This window comes from Lissotriton helveticus, chromosome 5_1 (assembly GCF_964261635.1).
Source record: "Lissotriton helveticus chromosome 5_1, aLisHel1.1, whole genome shotgun sequence".
NCBI lineage: Eukaryota > Metazoa > Chordata > Amphibia > Caudata > Salamandridae > Lissotriton > Lissotriton helveticus.
Genome location: NC_136065.1, coordinates 109,570,390 through 109,593,984, shown reverse-complemented (window position 1 = coordinate 109,593,984; position 23,595 = coordinate 109,570,390). Strand labels below are relative to the sequence as shown.

Sequence of the window (23,595 nt, the reverse complement as noted above, 5' to 3'; positions counted from 1 at the left end):
TAATATCTTCAGTTGCTTGTAAGAGGCTCATGATAAAAGATATGCAGTATGGGCGCGGCAGAGATGACTGGATGAGCTGCCATCCTGAGAGTAACAGATTGTGGTTGTATGTAATGCTATGCAAGTCTGCAGGATACAGGTAAGTAGCATACGAGCACCACAGTGGTATTAATATAGCCTTATAGCCCGCCGTAGCGGGCTATACCGGCTATTAAAGGCCCGCTGAATCGTTAAAGGCCCGAGCCGAAGCGGGACTTTAATAGCCGGTATAGCCCTGCTACGAAGGGCTATAAGGCTGTTAGAACATTCTGCCACTAGAGGGCAGAATGTTCTAACAAATTAAACAAAGGGTTCTCGAAGCTCGAGGGGAAATAAATCCCCTCGAGCTTCGAGAAGCCTTTGAAGAACATTAGAATGTTGCTCTGCGGGCCCTATACCGGCCCGTAGAAGCAGGGATCACTCCATTGTCTGCAATGGAGCTCCCAACATTCCAATGTTCTAATGGCATTAATCTAATGGGTATATAGACACCAAGGCCTTGTCTTACTGGGGCCCATATATACGGGCCATTGGGCAATTCTCTGTAATTCAACAAGGCAGTATATAGCGTGCCACAGTAGCAAATAATCGTGGCATTACTGCATTTATGAGTAAATGGGAAATAAGAGAAGGAGCTGTTGTTTCTGCTGGATTTTTTGCACTGATTGTTGCAAATTCGCACCAATTATTTGCTAATGTTAATGAGCATGGATTCCCTGTGCATAAAAGTTGAATTACTGCATTTCTACATTTCGTACAAGTTCATGGAAAACCACTTCCTGCATATCTACCACGATTCATTTCACATTCCCTACTGTAAGGGGGAAGAGGCAGGTAAGAGTAATTAAAAAGTACTACTGTATTCTTCGAAGTAAAGTAGGTTTTAATGAACCAACCCCAAAACAAGGGGAGAAAGGCAGGTCAGCTCAAGGAGCATAACGGAAGCAGCTGTTTAAAGCAATGAAATGGAATGTTGCTTTTCTTTCTTATGCTCTTTTGTAGTAGCTTACAATGACAAGTAGAGAGAATATGTTTATTTTTTTGAATACCTTAATTAGAGAAAAGTTAGACTCTTTCTGCATGTTTCTATTCACTCCGAGTCACGGCAGCTTTTTATTTTTAAACTGATTTACTTTGAACTGTTTCCAATATCCGTTTGCAACCAATATCTAACAGGTGTTTGATGTCTTTAATTTTGCACTAGAGATTTTATTTTAATTCTTCATGTTAGTAAACATACTCTCTCCTTCATATGAAAGAGTCACACACCAAGGTTTTAAGTGGTTTGTGGAAAAGGTGATGGTATGACCATGTATTATATGGGGAAAAGGACCCCCTACGGTACATGATAAGGATCTTGCAAGTCACTTTGGAGTTCCATAACCTTATATAGGAACTCGTCCTTCGGCCTTGTTCCTCTTTATTGTTATGGAACTTATCAGTGGCTTGCAATATCGTTAGAATATTTGGCAAGGTGTACTTTATTCCATATATAATTAATAGAAATAAAGGGCACCTTTACCAATGAGGAGTTGGACATTTCGGGCTGATTCATAAACATATGTGTGAGTATGTAAAAGAGTAATCTTGTAGTAATACTTCCCCTACACATAAATATTTTGTGAATCCACCTCTCTGCGGGACAACTAGTGTAGTAAAAATTATTTTTTGTCCAAGGATAAAAAGAGACTTTTAGTATGAGAATGGAATGGTGTTCTAAAGTAACAACTACGAGAATTTCCCACAGTCATCTAAAATGACAGCTTAGAAAGCTACTTCGTTGTCAGACCTTCCATGTCATAAGGCCACACCTTATCCTATATATTCACTTCCGGGTTGAGTCTTCTTAATACAGAGGGTCTTAAGGAATGTGACATATTAATACACCTGCCGTGACTTTAATTCAAGAGTGCCATTTTAATTAAAATGTGTTTCTAATTGTTTTGGGGTTTTTTAGGTGAAAGGTTTTGGGAAGTTTAAGGACCAGAGCAGGAGATTGGGGCTCGACACAGATTAAGCCAGGAGGGTGGCTGTTTTAGAGGGGAAAAAAAGAAAGAGCAGGAATGTGATGTAGTAAAACAACAAAATGTAGGGAGTGAGAAAAAAAAAGATACAGAAATAAACATTGCCAGGAAATCAATGAAAGAAATTGGTTGAGAACCTTTCAGAGGGATATATCTGGAAAATCTTCCTATTAATATGCAGTCCAGATTATGTGCGTACACAAGGTAAAAAGCACACCAGCCGAAGTGGGGATCACTATGAACATGTGAGGAAATAGAGCCATAATAAGAAATTAAAAAGAAGATCAGCTGATTGGCTGAGAATCACCCAATGACATTTATGAATTGGTGGCAAAATTCACCAAGCTGTGGCTACGTATTTGCAATAAGGACTCTGTGTGGCAGAAAGTTCTAAACCAGTAGATACCAATTTACAAATGAGACCTGTGCACAGAAAGCAAGCGGGCAGCAAGCACAAGTGCAGCATTTGCACTTTCAGCAGGATCTTCCATGCATTACAAGGTAGTGGGTGTGTGCTCACTATTGGTTTATTTTTTGACGTCCTTAGGTGATGGGGACCAACTAATATCAGCAGGGTCTTGTCCCTTGATGTTCATCAGCCGTAGCAATAGCACAGATGTGGATGGACCTTAAAGTCCCTGTGCATTCAGCTTTATGTTTCCATCCCATGTGTTAGGGTTGGGAATCTCAATCAGGATTGCATCACTCTTGTATCAGTATGGGGCCTGCAATCTGGACAGGGGGCATTTCTCTCATCTGTTTGCTTTGTGCCTTTCCCTGAGGTAGGTCTCTGTTAGGTCACTAATTCCAGATGGGACTGTCCGTGTCGGACACCTGGGCAGGCACTCCAAAATGTTATGTTATGTTATGTTATTTGGCATTTATAGAGCGCGAACTGCGGCTCCGAAAGGAGCATCCTAGCGCTAAGGAAAGTAGGCTGAAATCAGGGAGAAGAAACGCTAAATGGCGGCCAATACATACGTATCCGTCAGATTGTATAGCCAGGTTTTAAGTTTTTTTCTGAAGACGGCTTCAGTGGGTTGCATTCTAAGATCGTTTGGCATAGCATTCCAGGCCTTAGAGGCCAAGACCCCGAGTGTTTTGCCTCCTTTGTTTTAAGATGAAATTTCGTGGAGTTGGCCAGATTACACACCGCTGATCTCAAAACTCTAATTGGGTTATAGCCGGTAAATCTATTCGACAAATACTTTGGGCCGATATCATTTAAGGCTCTAAACGTAGTCAACAAAATCCTAAAAAGAATCCTTTCATGAATCGGTAGCCAATGCAACGTCCTGAGGGCTGCAGATGCTGAGGGTTTTCTAGTGAGTTTTAGGACCAGCCGGGCTGCTGCGTGTGGGATACTTTGTAACTTCTTTAATGTTTGTTTCTTAACCCCGGCCATCAGCCCATTACAGTAATCTAAGCGGGAAAGTATAAGGGAGACTGCAACGGACTTTCTTGCCTCTATAGGAAGAAAATCAAAGAATTTTTTCAGAGATTTTATTGTATTAAAACAGCTGCCTGCCATGTTTCTTACATGGAAATCAAAAGATAAAGAGGAATCGTAAAGAATTCCAAGATTTCTTGCTGACTCTACCGAGTCAGGAGGCGGAATGGTGCCTTCAGGCCACCATTTACTGGGGCAAAAGTTGGTATTTTTCCCCATGGGCAGAATCTCAGTTTTGTTTGAATTACATCTGAGGTGGTTATTTTTCATCCACTGAAAAATTTCCGTTAAACAGTTTTGGAAATTTTGTTCCGCTCTGATGGCATTTTTTTCCAGGGATTCATGTGAATCGTAAAGGTCTAGTAATGCATAGAGCAAGTGTTGCCCAGCATCGTGTGTCAGAAAAAAAAAGGTGTATTGCACGGAGTGCACACCTATAATATATAATGTATTTATTCATGTACTTATTGCATTTGTATGTCACACACAGACCTACACCAAATAACACTGAATAAAATCAGAAATCATATCAGAAAAGTAAGCACAAGAGCATAAAGAGAGACCCTTTGTGTACCTACGTGAAATCTTATAGGCTGCAGAGTTCTGCAGACTGGAACTGAGATTTGTGTGGGTAGATGTCAATGCATGAAATCTTCAGACAACAAAAACTGGTGTCTCTTCAGAAGATATTTGGGTTCAAGGGTGGGTGGTTGAAGGACCAATAGAAAATGGAGACAGAAAAGTCCATAAATAATGAATTTCGTTCCACGCACTGCATCGCCAAATGCGATGCAGCGCACGCAATGAAATTCGTTTCATTTATTTGTTTGTGTACTTACCTCCGTGCTGCCATATTCCGCAGTTTACTACCCCCCACCCTGCCAATCCCCCGCACCATGTCACCGCCTGGCAGCACTCACACCACGGGCCGCTACAGTGTCTATCAAGACACTGTTCCAGCATGTCAATTCTCTTACACACCCGATAAGATGTAGAGGATAATAGCAGTAGGGGCTGCATACTAGAGTAGTCCTGAGGAATGTGCTACTTAGGGCCTGATTCTGATGCGGTTAGGAAAGCATTCCCACCTAGGGCCTAATTCCGATTCGGTTAGGAAGGCCTGCTAATGGCCTTAGCTCCTTACAAATCAGATCGGGAACATGTCTTCCCGCCCCAGGGCCCAATTATGATGCGGTTAGGAACACATGCTTCCATTGAAGTCAATGGGAGTCCAACCAAATCATATCTGGAAGCATTCGGATGCATCGTACTCGGTCGGTCGGACTCTCCTGATCTGAGTGGGTTGGAAACCATTTCCAAACCGATTCGGTCTGGAAGCTTTCCAACCCGCATCAGAATTGGGCCCTTTGTGTGGTTTTCAGCTATGCAGAAACATATTGGCTTTGTAATTACATGCTGGTTTAGCTCGACACACTTTTTGAGGTTGCTCATTCAAGCATAAACTTTACAGCATCCTCATAGAGTTATGAGATAAAGCTCTATTACTATGAAGCAGACACCAGTGGGATTCCTTTTTTGTTACAAAAGGCCGCGAGTACATAGAATAAAACCAACGAACACTGTTTGTAACAAGTCTTCCATTCTCAGAGGAAACATATAGAAAACTGATGTATTCGATATTTTTAAGACTCACAATCCTACGATGAACCAAGAGCATGAGGACAATTGCGTTTCCTTCTTTTGCCCTGACACAAATGACTGTTTGACAATATGTGTTCTCTAAATTCTAAGGGTCTATCAGCAAGTAATACTAGTGTCAGAGGAGCTTACTTTGAGAAAAGGTTGTAGAGTTTAAGCTTTGCTCGCAATTCCAGAGAACTAGGGGTGGGTGACAAATTCTGCTTCTCCAGCAGAGTTGTTTAGCTTGGATAGTGGAGTTCCAGCAAAACTCTGCCAACCACTGCATGGCGGAGTATTTTTGTCATACGCGGCTTGCCAACATTGAGCTGGAGAGTGAGAATTTTCATCCCCTAGGGTGATTTTCGGGCACTAGAATGCCTCCCAGCAAGATTTTTCATCATGGTCACTAGTGACAGGTTGCGACCGTTCGTGCTGAGAAAGCTGCTTCTTGGGTAGAAAATCTAGTTGAGCAACAGAAAGACACATTGCCCTCTGGCATGCCGCATGGTGCTATTTGCACTGGTTTCACAACTTGGAACAAGCTCCTGGCGCTAAAAATCAGCGAAAGCAGCGAGATGTGCCAAATTCTGCCCACTCGCAGAACTCTGCAAAATCTTGCAGCTTCTAGGTAACTCAACAGAATTCCAAGGAGTGAAACTCCGCGAGTTCCACCTACCCCTACACAGAAAAACAGAGTTATATTTTTAAGAAGTCACTGATAACCATTGTGATTAAGCGGAATATCAGTATTGTTTTGTAATCAGTAGGTTTTGAAACTTTCAAGAAAAATGAAGGATTCCTAGGTACAAGAATTCCTTCTATAATAAAATATTCCATAAAGTCCGATTTAACCTAAGAAATGTGAACAGAATAACCCACACTGACCCTAACAGTCTTGTCCTCTAATGTGCTCTAACTCACATAAATTGAACCTGTGTATTGCTATGCTTTTGTTATTTTGTAATTATGTAGTGAAGAAGTGGCCATTAGAAGGGCTTTGTAGGGCATTCAAGCATGTTCTATTTTATTCTGCAGAGAAGCAGAAAGGAATGCTTCTACACCTTAAAAGCCCTTCACTTTGGCAAGAAACACTATTCTAAAAAGAATGCAAAAATGGAACAAATTGTTTCATCATGCAAATATTCCGCGTTTTCCACAGTCTGAGTCAAAAGGACAGCTCTAGAACAACGTCAGTGAAGTACCATAGCGTGTCTAAAAATACATTAGGTCTACTTTTGGTTGGATGCTGTTAAAAAACAAACCAATTGAAAAATGTGTTCAGAAAACAATTTAATGGAAAGATATTTTAGAGAAAACGTTTTTACTGAAATCATATAAACCCACAATAATTAAACATAATATTATTGTACATTACAGTAGATTGAAGATTAGTATGCTTAGTCTGCATGACATGCAAAGTGTTCCTAAATAGTCTAGCACTCGACTTGGAACCTTAGTATATCAATTTTGCAGTACATTAATATCAATATTAAAACCAACATATTAATAATTAACATAATATTCAAGTATAATGTACTGTGTAGTGAAGAGTACTATGCTGTGTATCAGTGACAAACACCTTTAAATACAAATGTAATCTAAATATGAACCACTAGCAACAAAGGTCTTTTATCTACAGAAACCATCCTACCTAAACGATTTGCTTAACATTTCAAGCTGTTATAGAGGATTTAGAAATAAGAACTTGTTTTATTGGAAGCTCCCAAGTTCAAAACTTCCGCTGCACAAAATCAAGACGTCTCAGGGACTGCTACTTCATTTTTAATGGCTTTCTCAAAGTGGACATATGAACACGACCTTTCCCCATCTCCTTTAGAAGGCGGCTACATTCTTATGTCTTTAGGCTATTTCTGAACCAGCTTGATTACTTTCTCGAATCTAAAAACTAAGGGGGTGATTATGATGGCGGGTGGATCGCGGTGGCGATCCTCCCGCCAACCCAACCTGATTTACCCCCGCCATATTACAATGGCGGGGGGTATTGTGACGGACGCAAAGTGCGCCCGCCGCTTGCCGGCCGGGCGGACTTGGGCCCCAATATGGTGGCGTGCCTAGAGGGCCCACCATGCATATTAGGATGCAGGGTTTCACAGGCCTTTCCATGGTGGCAAGGCTGACAGGGAATTGCTTTGGGGTCCCGTTGGCGGGCCCCCGGGGCTGTGAGGGGCTGCACTTGGGGGCTATCCATGGTACCCCTCTACATTGCCATGCACAAGGTGGCAGGTCCGCCCGCCCGCCATCCTAATAACCCCTAAGATTGACGTTTTGTTAGTTACTAATAGTGTTACCTATTTGTTTGTGTAAACTGATACCAAACTCCTGTACGATTTATTGTACTCTACGTCTTGGTTCTATGAAAAGTGCTCTAATAATTAGGACACAGAACCACAACCACATTTCTAATTAATAAGTAATAAATCCAAGCACTGAACAAGAGGGCTAGAAATGATCAAGGACATCTAACAAACCTGAACAGAAATTATTTAACAAGACTTACAAGCCATATAATACTTGCTTTTTCTGACAGGTAGAGGTGATCTGCTTGACAACTGAGTGTCAACAGTGACAGAGCTCCTGCACCCAGCTGAACACCGAATTATACATGTAAATAATTTCAGGAAAATTAGGGCAGTATCAAATAGGGCATGATGTGGGATGGACAAACGTTTAAAATAAGAGTTGTGCTGAAACATGCAGCCACAGCAATTCCCTCGGGATTAGATATATGACGTGGCAAATATTTTAGGACTGGAGATAGACTCACAATGCATCTTGCTTCAGAATATTGTTGAGAAAACATGGCACCATTTTGACACACATTTTTTCAAACAAACGATTTCATAAATTTTCAATTTAAAAAAAGCAATAAAAGGGTCTCTATCGAACACAGTCTGCCAAGCCATTTTACTACAAATACTTTGATACATAAGGAATATTACTTGCATCAAATGGGATATTAATAAGTCTGAGTAGATCCAATTCTTCCTAGAGCAAACTAGTGAAATAAGACATTGCTAAGCTTAGCCCAATTGAGCTTCGATGGAGTTACATGGCTGCTCCTACATCATCAAGTCAAATGGCTGCAAGGTGACACATTTTGGTGCTAAATAAATAACAGTGAAATAAATGTGCGAATGAAAAATGTATGTATAAATGAATAAATAAATGATTTGATATGTATATATGTACTTCAATGTTTTTCTTAGCCCAGAATCCCAGAGATATTGCTAGAGTTTGCATAACAAACTAGCAGCGGAGGCTCCTCGTTATGGCGGAGAGTGTCGCCCCGCCTGTTCGGTAATGGCTGAAACATAGGAGGACGTGTTGGTAACGGGTGGACCGTAGCTGCCGGTCTCTGAAGAGATCGCTCCGGCTCATGTTCCAAAGGATGGGGCTTTGGAACACGAGACGGAGCGATCTCTACAAGTCCTCATACGTTTTAACCATTACCGAACACTTGGGGAGAAGCGACGGATTTGTCCGTCCCTGACAACCCTCGTGGCATTTCCACGTTTACATTCCATTTAATTTTAGCCCGTTACCTGGGTCATAAATATCACCGGTGAAGCGATTATCGCGCAGCCCAGTGGTTCACTCCTACAGCCCTAAAGAGTCACTGGATTATTTCCTGAGTGACGAAACATGTGTCGGCTGGCTTTCTTTCTGTATTGACCCACATGACTATATATAAAAGAAACTTCCAAAATATATTCCTGATGCTGACCTTCATAATTTCTGTACGTGAAGTTGTTTGATGAATGGTTTTTACACTGAAACCTTAAATTTGAAAACGTGTGCACAGGACATGGTTCTAATAATGTAGCAAATTCACAAGCAAGGCAGGTGAGAGTGAAGGAAATGTAGGGGATTCACAGACTATAGTAGAATCTATGATCGGCCCATCAAGGTGAAGACACATTTTGGGTGAGGATTGAAATTAAGGTATTACTACATGATTTGTAATTAGGATGACATCTTTCAGAAGAGATACATGAAATAGGATACTACACTAACATTAATCAGGGATATATATTCACTGACAGATTTATTAGAATGGTTAATTGAAGGGGAAAGTACTTGTCATCGGTGGATTATTTGGCATTTTTCTTTTAAAGACCGGCAGAGTTCTCCACCTGGTGTGGAATCTGAGGTTTACAAGCATGCAGGACAACTCATGATTATACATATGTGTAAACCCATGTTAAAAGGGGATTACAACTTCAATTAAATTAACGGGGAAAACATACCAGCACTTTATTGATGATCTCAAAATCAAAATGTGTGAGGAGCTTTATTGGAAAGCAATGAGGAAAAAAGTATATTTTCAGGACAGAGGTTACCAAGAATCAAGGAAATATGATACCTTGAAAAAATATGTATTTCTGATGTTGCTTGCAAAGTACAATTTAGTCTTGGTGAGATAGAGTATTGCTCAAGAGAACGGTTGGATATACTAGATGGTCCCCGTTAATATAATTTAGCTTATTTGGCTCTGGCATCTGTGGATCTCATCAACATGATCGTTTCCTATCCCAGCGTGGTTAAGTCAGCCATTTATCTTTGCACATTCAATTAAAAAAGTATCTTAAATTCGGTAAGTGTATTATTTGATAGACACTCGCAAAACGGTAAACTGTGATAGCAATTGCTGTATAAGAAAACTATAAAACTATTCCCTTGCTAATTTATTTTATTGAGCAGTTCTTGGTAATGCTTACAATAAATTAGATTTTTTCTTATGGTTTCAGGCTCTACACACATATGTTCTTGGGTGACCAAACTATTTACATTTATTACCAACAATCTTATAAAATGGTCTACCTATAAATAATGTAAGTAACATAAATATAAATAATTTCAATGTACAACTGTTTTGATGCTCATATTTGGCAGGTAAGCTTTACTGATTTTTGTTCACAAAATTGGAGATGGTTGAATAGATAAAACTAAATGTCACTGTTTTTTATGGATTATACTGCAAATAAGCATAAAAGTAAAAATCTAGCAACATCTCTTTTGTTTGTTCAAAGTATATTTTGCATTTTGTAAGATATCAGAGACAATACACCAGTAGAAGCCTGCATTCTGTTGGACAGATATTGAATAAATTACAAAACATTTTTACCTTTTGAAAATTTGACACCAGTGACACAAGATGGTTTGCTGGAACATGTAGAGGAGTCAGCTACGCTTCTTATAAATGATTAATAGGGAATACAGGTTTGCCATGGTTGATTGACAACCACTCACCTCAGCCTTTCTTTAGTTTTTTCAATTGCATGCCCTTGGCTAAAATATTATCAAATTCACCACTGGCCTCCCTCTAACAAAAGAAACAATGGAAATATATAGAATGTTGTGTGAATGGAAAGCAATCACACTGTGCACAATGACTATGAAAGATTCCATGACCTGGCTTCAGCATATGCAGCATTGCAAACTATCAATAGATAATGAGAAATTGTTAATGTGGAACCACTCATTTTTAATTTAATTTCAAAGTAAAAGCAGTCTGCATACTTGTTGATCTGTCTCTTTTAGCCTCTCATGGTCATCTGGTACATTTTATTGTCGAAAGCAACATTCCTCTTCCGTGAGATAGCAAGGGATATGAAATCTGACGAGAGATATAAGCAATCACATGTAGGGCAGAAGGGATATGAATGTCCTGCTTTCTTATTTGTCTTCTTTTCTGTAGTGCCACATATTTCACCTTTAAGTGAGTTAATAGATAAAGGTGACGGTACGGAACAATAAGGAAACTATTGGTGAATGGATAAAGGCCATATGCAAACCTGCTACATATACGAAACGCCTGCTTTACCATAGAATGTATCTGAATAAGCAAGAACCCAGTTGGAATGACTATGAAAATAACTTTACGACTAGGCCTTACAGCCTTGTAACTATAGATTATGACTTTTTAATTATATCTTTGGCGTCTCTTCCCATAAGTCTTCTGTGTCAATTGTCCCTTTGTTCATATGACTCATCCCTTTATGTGTCTCTTTATTCCTTCCTCCTTTTCAATTGTCTCCTTGATGATAAATCAATATTGTATTATTATTATTATTAGTAGTAGTAGTAGTTGTTGTAGTAGTAGTTGTATTTCCATGGAGGTTGGCATGTTTTTTTGTTAATATTCTTTCAGAACTTTGCTATTACTCCCTTGTTTGTGCTACTGCATGTTTATTTCCTTTTAATTAGTTATATATGCTGTTACTCGTGTAATTCTGTGGCTTCCATTAGATATATTTCCTTTAGCTGCATGTCATCCCTTTCTTCATCAATAAAACGTTAAAGAATAGATAAATATGTGTGAGGAAGAAGATATTGGATTGTAGAGCTCTGGTGAAGTAGGCACCAAGGAAGGTAAAGATAGGCGATACACTATTGTTCATGGTAGTTTTTGTCTAGCTAGTGCAGGGTTGGATGATGTTTCTGGTGTTTTCTGTGGTTAAATCCCATTATTCAGATTAGCAATCAAATGTTTCTTGGAAGCGCATACATTTGAAGAGTTTATTCATAATTAAAATTTAATTTAAGGTAAACTCCACTCATGGATTTCGTTTTGGCAAAAGCATAGGTCTGGCCGAACCACGGCGCTCAGACCAATCACAACACAGTAATGCAGCGTTGTGATTGGCTTAGGGGAACTTAGGGGAACCAATCACAATGCTGCATTGCAGGATGTTGTGATTGGCTTAGGGAGGCTGGGAATCCGGGTGCTTGCCCTGCGCTGAGGAGACTGAAGAGACTGCAAACAGGCGGCGGATGGCGGTACAAACAGCATCCCCCCCACACCTCTCCTCGCCCCGCCACCTTTCCCTATCAGCCGCCACTGTAGAAAAAGCAGGATATCCACTGGGTAAATGGCCCTTTTTTTTCATTGCAAGGGAAGGCAGATGACAAATAGTAAAGATTTAGGTGCATAGTTGCCAAAAGTTCAAGCAACATAGGGCAGCAGGCAAAGTTGTTGAATTGCGTGAGCGGGAGAGAGCTGAAGAGCGCCATTACTACTATGATATAATGCTCTTCAACTCTTTCACTGTGCTGGTGGACTTGTAGCTGCCTAGCGCCAAAGCAGGCAGGAATGCTTTTGCGTCAGAAGGATGCAAGTCCCTCTTTGTATGGCGGATTCAGAATGCAGCATGCATAAAAAGAAAAGTATTTCTCATCTGAATACCTCAGTGGGGATGACGTAGCATTCTTACACATTTCCAGATTTACTAGTCCATGCACTACCCCCGATATACTTACCAGACGCAGTGTACTGCAATGCAGCACTAGGGGCTGCATTGCGTTACATTGTTTTTTACCAAGTCAAGCAGGGCTTAGTAAATACCATCTAATAATTTGAGTTGTTGCTGCACCAAAAAAGTGACGCAACCACAAAACAAAATGTTAGCAAATCTGGGCCTTATTCCAGAGTGGATAAAGTCAGAACCAAGGGGTACCTGTCTAAGTAGGTGATGAGGGAAGGTCATCTCTTTGGATTGCAGCTGCAGTTTTTCTTAGTGGGAACTCTTGTTTGCAATAAGCATGTGTGTCCCATCAGCTTAACACCGCCTGAACTGTTTGAACATTTCACAGTTATTTCCTTGTCTTTAGTTAGTGCAGCTGGAATAATGGGCTAGTGGGGCATCAAATAATGATTCAGGGAAGACTAAATTATATGGCATGCAAAAGAAAGTTAGGTAGCATTGCACAGCAAATTGGGTGGCACTTAACCTCATATCTTGTCAATTTAGCACCAATTGAAACATCAGGGATTGAAACAGCTAAACAAAATGCAAAGGTTTCTTAGGAAATAAAAGCATACTAATGAACCAAATCCTATTCGCAATGTTGTTCAACAACAAATGTTGATTTTTTTTTGCATGGAAGTTCTAAAAGTTTACTAAGCCAACAACGTCCCTTCAAAATCAATCCAAGAATTGAATATGGTGTATTCTAAGAAGCTAACAAAAGAGGGTTTTTCTTATGGTTGAAGCATGCACTCAGTTAAATACAATCCTTTGTTTGCACGCCTATGGTAAAGATAAAGTGTGTGTCTTTACAGTACCTAACACACTTATGTTTTAGAAATGGCCTTTAGTTCTGGATTTACTGTTGTCCCTACTGGTGAGTTAGAAGCTCAGCTTTCGATGATCAAAGAGTCCTACAGAACAGTTTTGAAAATTACATGGGTATCGCTAAGAGGCACTAAACCATGCAAGACATCAGACCTTAAAAAGAGAAGTCAAATATTTGGGATTTTCGGTAATTCGAAAATAGCTGCTTCTCTCAGAACCTTTATCTGCTGTAATGAATTTAGAACAAGTTCATGATAAACATGGAATGTATTGTGCGCTCCCTGCGTCTTACTCCATTGCTCGTTGTCTGTCTTTCTGGCTATTTTTCCTTGAAAAGAGTCATACAATTGTTAGATTCAAGTGCTATTTGTTGCCGTTGTCTTTTTCATTTACTTTGAGATAACCTCTGCCGTTTTAGTGGTGTCCATCCCACTACGTCAAATTAGCTATATTTACCAGAAACTACCTTGACTCGATTGCTCGACATAGCAACTATATCCCCGATAACAGCATCAACTAACGTAAGTAGATTGGGGATGAGACATGTCAAGAAAGTTTACCTAAATCTTTAATAACGTCAAATAAAAACACTTAGCTACATTATTTACATATTTTATCTTTATTGTCATTTCAACTAGGATTAGCAAGGGTAAGGTCAATCAAGAAAATTAAAACATAATAAATAAGAGGGAAACTATTTACATTTAAGTATAAAAGACAGAGCTTGTGTATTTTCTTCAAGATGTATTATTGAAATAGTTTAAAACAAATTTACACTAATCAGAAATAGGATTAGTGTAAAGAAAATTCTTAGGTAGTTTAATAAATGAAAAGAAAATTAGCAAAAAGAAAATAAGCTCTAGAGTTAGAATTAGGTGCAGGAGAAGCATTGTTAAAATAGTACATTTAACAAAAATGTTTTTCAAATTAGGGTTATACACGATGTTAACATTACAGAATAATGAATACATTAAAGGAATTAAATGTTAATTACAAATAGTGTAGATCAGTTTTAGTATGATACATAATATATCATTTGAATGATACAATATATAATAGTGTTACCTGTAAAATAATAAGGAAATAAATAATGCAGATGAAGGGTGATGGTGAAATGGGGTTGATATATTTGTGAAATACATGGAAAATATATCTTGACAGGGCCAACAATAATCAATGTAATGGCAGCAATGTAGTCATAGCCAGACTTGGTGGTGAACATACATGTGCGTCCGCAGAGTCTGCCTTTATGTCTTTGTTGTCCACCCTGCATGATTTTCATTCATAACGCTTCACAGTTAAACCCTAGCAAGGGCTACATTGTTCAGAGGTGGGAAACTGTCCAGAGGTGAGATAAGAAAGTCATTCACTGGTTTCCAGATGAACATCAGGCCAGCTTCTGTGACATTATTTTCGCGTGTGAATAGACATTTTGTCCACTGCATGATTGTACATTTTGTACACATGTGTGTGCTAAAATACCATCACTTTTGTGGAATTGTACTTTTTTTTATTCTACTGAGAAAATCCTCATGTAGAACCCTTGCCTAACACTGATATTAATTTGAGGTATGTTCTATTTCCCTTCTCAACCTGGGAAGGGATTTACACCAGCCATGGACAGCAAAAAAATCTCCAACCCTTTCCAAGGTCAGAAGGGCTTTTTCATATCCGGGTCAACTAAACCTGCACTGGAAGCCCATCTCCCATCATTTGAGAGGGATTACTCATGTGCGTTAGTGCATGATCATGAGGTAATACTGGACATGAGTACAAGGAGTGATGACTGAAATGGCCCCTTTTGGAAAGATGCTGCGCCAGTTAATAAAGCCATTGGCACTTGCACCGTCTTTCTGAAGAAGGTTCACCAAGGTCTACCGCAGGCATCAATGAGCATCGTTGCTGCCAAAGGGGCCTAACGGCTAGGACGGTCGACCTCGAATCAGGGCAACCGGGTTCGAGTCTCAGCAATGACGCTGAACATCCTGAGATTCTTGTCAAATCACTTAATCTCACACTGCCTAACAAAAATGAATGTGTCCTCGTGTAACGCAATTGGTGCTAAGTAAAGCACTCTGATATCTGATACCAGGTCAAGTTCGCGCTATATAAAACTCCGTAAAAAAAAAAAAATCATGAGAAACCATATTCTAAGCAAGGGAAGCGGAGACATGGGAGTAGAAAAGGCGTGGTAGTAGGAAAAAGAAAAGATCCAGAATCCCCTGCTCCTCCCTTAAGGCGCATAGGTTATGAGGTTATCACTGTCACGACACCTATAGTATATCCGTGACTGTTGCGAAGCTTGTTTTCGAGAATATCTCATTTTCATCCTGTAAATGTTATTAAATTTCAATCCATCCCAGCCAAAGAGGTTGCAATCCCTCCTAAAAAGAAAGAGGTTCATGACCCTCAAACTCAGTAGGCGTGTTTCATGTAGAAATCCCACCTGTATCCTAATTAAGGTACCAGGACACTCAGTGAATGATGCATAAAACACTTAAAATCTGACAGCCGTCAATCAAATACATCATTTGTGCAGCTGTAAGAAGTGAGAATATGATGGTAAAAAGAAAGCTTTCTACCAGGGTTAATATAATAAAGAAACGAACAATCACAGGAACAGATCCATGTAGCAAATAACATTTCCAAGCCTGGTCATATGAAGACTGTATGCAAATCATTCTAGCCATGATCCTGATAACTCCGCCTTGGCCTATCATAAGAGCACCCAATGTCTCTGCCATCCTTCATGCCATTGGACTGTTCCCATGATGCACAGGGTCAAGACTGATTTGCATATGGCTGAGTCCTAATTGGGGTGGCAAAGTGGGCAAAAGAACAATGGATTTAACCCAGATCTCTTGAGTGGGGGTGAATGTATGATTTATTCAGCATTTCGTCCATCTTTTGTTGCAGTTTATCCTTCATGCCATGACAGCTTATTTGAGAGATTGAAGAGCAGCCTTCTTCATAGCACGGTACCATCTGTTGTTGTTGCTGCTCCAATTGAAAAGATTTTACAAGTTTTCATTAAACTCACCTAACACAGGTTCCAGGGCAGCAGAGGCCTCCTGGAAACCACAAACTGGACCCTTCATTGCCAATGAACCTTTTACAGCTGTGAGGAAAGGAGTGCAGGATTTGCCAACCTCTTTTTCCAATCTAAAAGTACACTTTTTTGGGATCCTGTAATTCTGGGGAGTAAATTTGATCATGTAGGCCGTTTTTAGGAGAGCTGGGGGTGGTATACAAGACCCCCTCTTCCAAAAACATAAATTGAAGATTCTACGTGTGGCATTGTGGACTATCATGAATTTGAGGTAGATCTACTCAATAAGTAATAATGTCAACTATGAAAATTCAAAGTTGTGCTTTAACTGGCTCATAGATTTAATTCCAATAACTGATTTTTAAAAAAAAGTGATAGTTTACACGAGATCGTCAAAAGGTAGCATTAGGGACACTTTTAAGTACATCTCTTCTCTGTGACTGGGAAAAGACAACATAAACTAATTTTAAGTATGTCTGGTATTTTGAGATTCATTTTATTGTATTTATATTTGTACGATCTAAAAGAATCGATTTCATTTTCTAACAATAATTTATGCTGGAGGCCCAATAACGGTGATTCTGACACAGCATTGTTTTTTTGTTTTTTTTAAAGAAATGTTATTGAATTTAAGGAGTGTGACATACTCATATTTAAGTGTACTATTCATCGTGTAAGAGAATTCTGAGCTTTTGAGCATCTATTTTTTGTAATAACTCAATTATTGTGAGAAATAACTACTCTGAACTACATTCACATGCCTAAAAGTGGTGTAGCCGCCCTACGTGAATCCCCCTCATATACTCACACCCATCCACATAAGTGAGATCATTGTCACAGTAGGGTTCATGTGGGCCAGATGGATTTTCTATTTAACACATGCATAACCTCACGTGATTCCTAATTATTGGGTTACATATATTTTACACAATGCTTGTTTTTGCCACGTGTTACATGTAACGCAGTACATGTAATTCTTGCTTGCGGGAGGCTTGTTTGAGGGGGAAATGTCCAGCCCGGTCCTTTGAAAGTGCATGTGTGATACAGTTCAATGCGATACTCGAACAACTTTTACGATGTGAATATAAGACCTATATGGAAAATATGTCGAAAATGTATTTCTTGCGACTTTGCTAAGCGAGGACATAGCAAGATATAATTTTCATGCAGAGCACCACCATATGTAACTCTTATAATACATGAAACTGTAGGAAAAGTTTCACGTATTACATGTGGAAGACATCTTGCAATGTAGCGCATAATTCATTTCTTATTTATGACGTCATATTCGCTGTTACTCAAAATGCTGTCGTTCCCAGCTTCACAATTACATAACTTCACATTCAGGGGCATATTACCAACAACTAGCGATAATTTTTGTCTCTAACTTGTTTAGAGACAAAAATTATCGCCGTAAATCGGCGATTTTTATCGCAGATAAACCTTGCTATTAGCAAGGTTTATCGCAAATGCGATAAAAAACGGCCGCAATGCATGAATATCGCTGAAAAGTCAGCGATATTCATGCATTATCGAGCAAATGCTCTTAGCCATGTTATCCACCTCCCATTGGATAACATGGCTAAGAACTGCTCCTGGGCAGGTGTTAGCTTTTGGAGATATTCGCGCTTAGCGCGAATATCTCCAAAAGTTGGTAATAGGAGATAGCGATGTTAGTGACTGTTTCCAGTCGCTAACATCTTGGCACGCCCACTTTGCATGTCATTAGTGATAAATATCACTGACATGCAAAGCGGGGCCCAAGATGGTCGCTATCTCCTATTAGCTGTCGCTAACTGGTGTTAGCGACAGCTTGGTAATAGGGAGATCATTTTATCTCCGCTTTCTTGGCTTTTAAAGCCAAAAAAGCGGAGATAAACCCCCTTGATAATATGCCCCTGAGTTCTATATCATATGATCTCATTTTTTTAATAATATGTTTACAGTTCTATATCATATATCATTTTTTTATAATATTTTTATTATTAACACCAATCGACATGCATCCTGTTCAATAAAGATATCTTCCCTTGCCTCCCTCAGAACGCTCACTAAAACGAAACCTCTGAAATCAGACCCAGCAGAGAAGGACAGAGATAAAAATATAAACTTGAAGAGATGTAAGTGTTGTCTAGGGCTTACCTTCTAATCTCATTCCTACGGTCAAACACTTCTGAAACCGGCAGTAGGGGCATCGTTTCCTCTGTGTTTTGTCAATTTTGCAGCTTTGGTTTTCTGTGCAGGTGTAGCGTTTGTTGTTTTGAACTGTCCTCTTGAAGAAACCCTGCCAATAGATGGGGAATAAACAGGGAAATAATTATTATTGCAATGTGTTTCCACCAGCAGGATGCTGAGTTTTATTCTGTACTGTGTCTTTAAAAAATCTCTACGCCACGCATTTTTGTGCCATTTTAGTGAATATTTTTGAAAAAGGTTAAAGAAACAAACACGTCCAATGCACAGTAATTTTTAAGGGTTTTAAAACTGTTTCTCAGCGCTTTTCCACCTCACAATCAAAAAGGGGGATGCAGCCTTTTCATCGCAGCTCGACCCTCGCTGTGCCTTAATGATGCGGTCCGAACCGCGAATGCGTCTTTACAACGCATTCCTTTATCGCACAAGTCGTTACAACAACTTGCCGTACGGAAAGCATTGTTATACTGATGCTGGGCTTTAAGTCAAACACTTTCCCTCCTGTTGTGCAGACTGGAGTTGAAATAGTAAATTATACTATAGGCCATTCGGGCCAAAAGAAAATGCCACAGGGTGAGATCCTGTAAAGAATCCGCACAAGGCAGATATTTTGTGGTGCCAGGGCAAATACAGAGCAACTATAAGGATAACACTAAACACATGGTCCTGACCCACACAGTGTTGGATGCATATGTTGCCCTTCGATTAGTTGCAGCTGCAATTTCAAAGCAATTTACAAGAGAGCACTGAGGGTTAGAGAGTGACCAGGTCGGCCGCACCGACGCTGCTGTTGGATTTTCAACCCCCCCATCTATGCACAAGAAAGGATCAAAAGCGCACAGACTGCACTGTTATGCACTGGCTCCCTTTACCCACTTGGGCACTGTGACTTGGACCAGCTGATGGAGGCATTATCCCATCTCAGTACTTACGTGCATGAGAACAGCATTCGTAGGTGTGGGCATTATTGGCCCCTGAACCTTTATTTAATCATTCAGAACTCTAGGGGTCAGATGTACCAAGGATTTTTTTCAGTCACAAATCCTCTGAAATGCTAAAATGCATGGTTTGTAACCACAAAAACCCTGATATAGAATGTACTAATCCCATTTTACAATTAGAAAAATGCTTTTGTATCGCAATATGGCGTTATAAATGGTTACCGAATCGGTATTTGGAAAGGGCGTGTTTCGGGCATCCCTTTCAAATACCAAATGGGTACCGTATGTATCAATGACTTGTGACTGACATTCCAGCCGCAAACCATTAATACCTTTCTGAATTCCAAATTGGGGTGGTAATGCATTTCCAAATGCGTAAAAAGCACCAACAGTAAATACAAATATGTAGAACACACAGAACAGAAGTAATATCACAGGACCACAGATGTCAACTCTTCTGCGTCCTGGGCTTCTCATCACAGGTTTCACCATTCACCAAGCAGATAAGCTGATGGGTGTAAAATATATTGCTTTCAGTCCATAGTGTGTTGAGTATGGTGAAAACCTAATTATCACTCACTCAGCTTGTACTTCGAACACCATAACTACACGTGGATGTTCAAAAAAGCGAATATAAAGATATCCTATCATGTATGGTGTTACACACAAAACTGCTATAAATCAGGGCCGAACCGGCATGCCGGCAACTGGGCGTTTTGGTGGGATGGCTGGGTGTGGCCAGTTTTACTGCTGGTGGACAGGATTTCTAGCTAGGGACCAGCCGGCCGCATCCTGCTTGCAACGCTTCTAAATAAACAATGCAAAAACAAATAGTGTTAAAGGGTTTTAACCACGGCGCTCAGACCAATCACAACGCTGCATTGGCTATGAGGAGCCTGGGTGCTTCCGAAAAGAAGCCAGGAAGAGGACGGAGAGGACGGAGGAGAGGCTGTGCTTTTCAGGAAACTTAATGGGGGAAAATTTGAAGGAGGGAAGTCAGAAACAAGCAGCAGCGGTGCGTCCATTGGGGCGTGGGGGCGTAGCCCCACTAAGCCTGGACGCACCTAAAATATTTTTGTGAATTGCCTGCAAATAAATGACACAATATTATAAGCGCCGCAGCGCAGCGCTTCAATCCGGGACACACCCGATTGAATCTGGAGAGTGCGCAGGGGCAGGGGGTGGGGCTGGCTGGTCTGCTGCGGCTTGAATTACAGTCTGCAGCAGGCCAGCAGCAGCAGTACTGCGCATGAGGATGGCAGGCTTGCTCCTAGCCCGAGCATGCGCGCTGCTAACCTGACAGTATGAGGGACCGAGGGGGTGCTGCTTTATCCGGGCCGCAGCAGCCCCGGGGTTTCGAAGGCATCCAGGGCGAGTAGTTAGTGTGCCCCCCCCAGCGCCAGGATTGGCTGGTCCCACCACTCAGAAGGGCAGGCAATCCATTATTGGATGCCGCCCGTGGGTGGTGGCACACTGCCTCACTGCACTGCATATGGCCAATCACTGTGACTTCAGCATGTGAAGTCATGCAGTGATTGGCCATTCAGGACGTGCGCGCGCCATGACGTTTCTTTATGTACTGTACTGTGTAGTTTTCTAGTCTGTCTGTTCTAGGGTTCGAGTCGCCACGTGTGCGTCCGACTGACTGACTTGGACTTACTGGAGCCTGGCTGGCTGTGGCTGAGAGTCTAGCCCAAAGGTGAATGATACTGGGTATTTAAATGATCTTATTATCTTAATTAGAAAAAGGCTTAAGCTTAAATTACCAACAGTATTTTTTGTTACTTCAAATGCCGGCGGCATTTGAAGTAAAAACAAATACCGTCGGTAATTTTATGCCGGCCCTGCCCGGCCCATGTAAATGTCCCTTCCTCCGGTGGTGATGATTGGGCTGTAAATAATTGCTGTATGTATGATGTGGTGGTGTACACGCTGCTTAAGGGCCCACTGACTGTGGCCTCGGAGAAGTATGCGGCCTGTCCACTTTCTAAAGGCGTTTTTTTTTTAAAATGAGACAGAGCTGTTTATGACGAGGGTAAAAGAGAGAAAGAGACTTGTTGTTAGTGTCAAAATCGGGAGGGAATGCGTATTTTGACTTTAAATGCCGGCTCTGCCCGGCCCATCTGTAAATGTCCCTTCCTCTGGTGGTGATGATTGGGCTGTAAATAATTGCTGTATGATGTGGTACGGTACTGCCAATGTGTACCGTGAGACGTGTCAACCAATAAATGCAGCGACCTCGGGAGTCGTGACAGCTGCCATAAGGTCAGTAACAGGGACGCTCGCACCTCCTAGGCGGGCAGTTTATCTTGCAAAATTTGCAATTGGGCTGTAAATAATTGCTGTATGTATGATGTGGTGGTGTACACGCTGCTTAAGGGCCCACTGACTGTGGCCTCGGAGAAGTATGCGGTGGATTGGATGGTGAGTAGGTGAAAGGATGGATGAGTGGGTGGGTGGGTGGGTGGATGGATGGTTGGGTGGATGATGGGTGGGTAGGTGGATGAATGAAATGATGGATGGATTGATGGATTGATAAGTGCAAGGGTGAATGAATGGACATATGAGTGAAAGGGTGGATGTAAGGATGGATGAGTGAGTGAAAGGGAGGGTAGATGGACAAAAGGATGAATAGATGTGTGAAGGAGTGAAGGAGTGAAATGATAGATGGATGAATGATAGGGTCAATGGATGGATTCATGAGTGGATGAGTAGATGGGTGGGTGGATGGATGGATGGAAGGAAGGATGGCTAAGTGAAAGGGTCATTGGAGAGAGAAAGGGAGGATGGATGGATGACTAAAAGAGTGGATGGGTGGAAGGATTAGTAAGTGAAAGGATGGCTGGATTGGTGAAAGGGTAAATGGCTGAATGGATGAGTGAATGGATGGATGGGATGAAGAGTGGATGGATAAGTGTACAGATGGATAGGGTGAAAGGATAGATGAATGGATAATGGAGGATGAGTGAAAGGATGGATGAGGGGATGGATGAAGGGATGGATGAGTGAAATGATAGATGGAAGGATACATGATGGATAGGTTTGCAAATGGTTGAATATGTTTGGAAATGGCTGGACTTACTTATATACTATTGCGCGACCTCTGATGTCTGTAAAACGTACCTATTGTCCTGAAGTTTTGTCCTGAATTTTGACCTCCTGTCCTGAATTTGTGTCCTGAATTTTGACCCTTTGTACTGAATTTTTACACACACCGTCCTGAATTTGCACCAATGCCAGTTGGTCACCCTAAACACAGTCACTTAGTGAGCCTCAACCCATGGACTCTCAATTATGTGCCCCTCCCAAAGTTTATTCAGTCTGGCGGCCACTGTCTAACAGCAGCGTCTGCCGGACTGCAGCAGTGTCCATCATGATGCCTCTTAGTCAGCACGTGCTCATCAACATTATGTTTACTGCGCCCGTCTCAATTAACCAATCAGAATTATCCATCAGCACAATACAACAGTATATGTAGGACAACCTTAAAGAAATAAAAATAGGCTCGGATTCTGGCCACAGTCTGCAGGTTTTACGGCCATAAGATACAACGCTCACATATGAGGGCCGCCGGATATCGAGGGAGTGTAGTTTAGAAAAAAAATGGTAACAACATCTTCAGACACTTCTTTTTCAAATTTAGCAGAGGCATTAAACCATTAATCCCACAATTTCAAAATTACCGTGCAATTTCCAGCAGGACTCCGAGCTGCTCACATGTTACTTCTTCCTTTTCAAGAGCAGAGTTAAACCCTCAAACACCCCCCACCGCCACCCTGGGAGAAGGTCTGTACCTGGCTAGCTATAGACCCGGCCCTAGCCAGGAAAAAACACATAGTGCTTGGAGGCGGAAATTATCAATGAACGGCACACAAAATCCATCTTTAAGAACATACAGGAAGAGGAGCCCTTCAAACACCCTAATGCCACAAGAAGACCCTCAAAATGGCCGCCTAGCAGTGCCCATCTCTGATGTCATAGTAAGGCCCCTCTGTGACGTCACGATCGGAACCTACCAAAGCCTTCCTCAAAGGGTGAGTGACAGCCAGACCCAACATGGTGGATTCCATTGTGACGGGGGAAGGGAAAGAGCAGAAGTGTCAGGATGAAGGGATTACTTAAGTAGTGGGAGTGAGGTGGGGGAGGAGTCAGAGGGAAGAGT

At 41.0% G+C, this 23,595-nt stretch overlaps 1 protein-coding gene across 1 annotated transcript in view; it reads right to left on the bottom strand.

Annotated features, from left to right (window-relative positions):
- NR5A1 (nuclear receptor subfamily 5 group A member 1) overlaps positions 1–23,595 on the bottom strand; it is a 441,357-nt gene that overhangs the window by 366,541 nt on the left and 51,221 nt on the right. Inside the window, exon 4 of the mRNA XM_078641831.1 lies at positions 18,442–18,583. Coding sequence (XP_078497957.1) covers positions 18,442–18,583 — 142 coding nt within the window. The remainder of the gene's footprint in view (positions 1–18,441; positions 18,584–23,595) is intronic.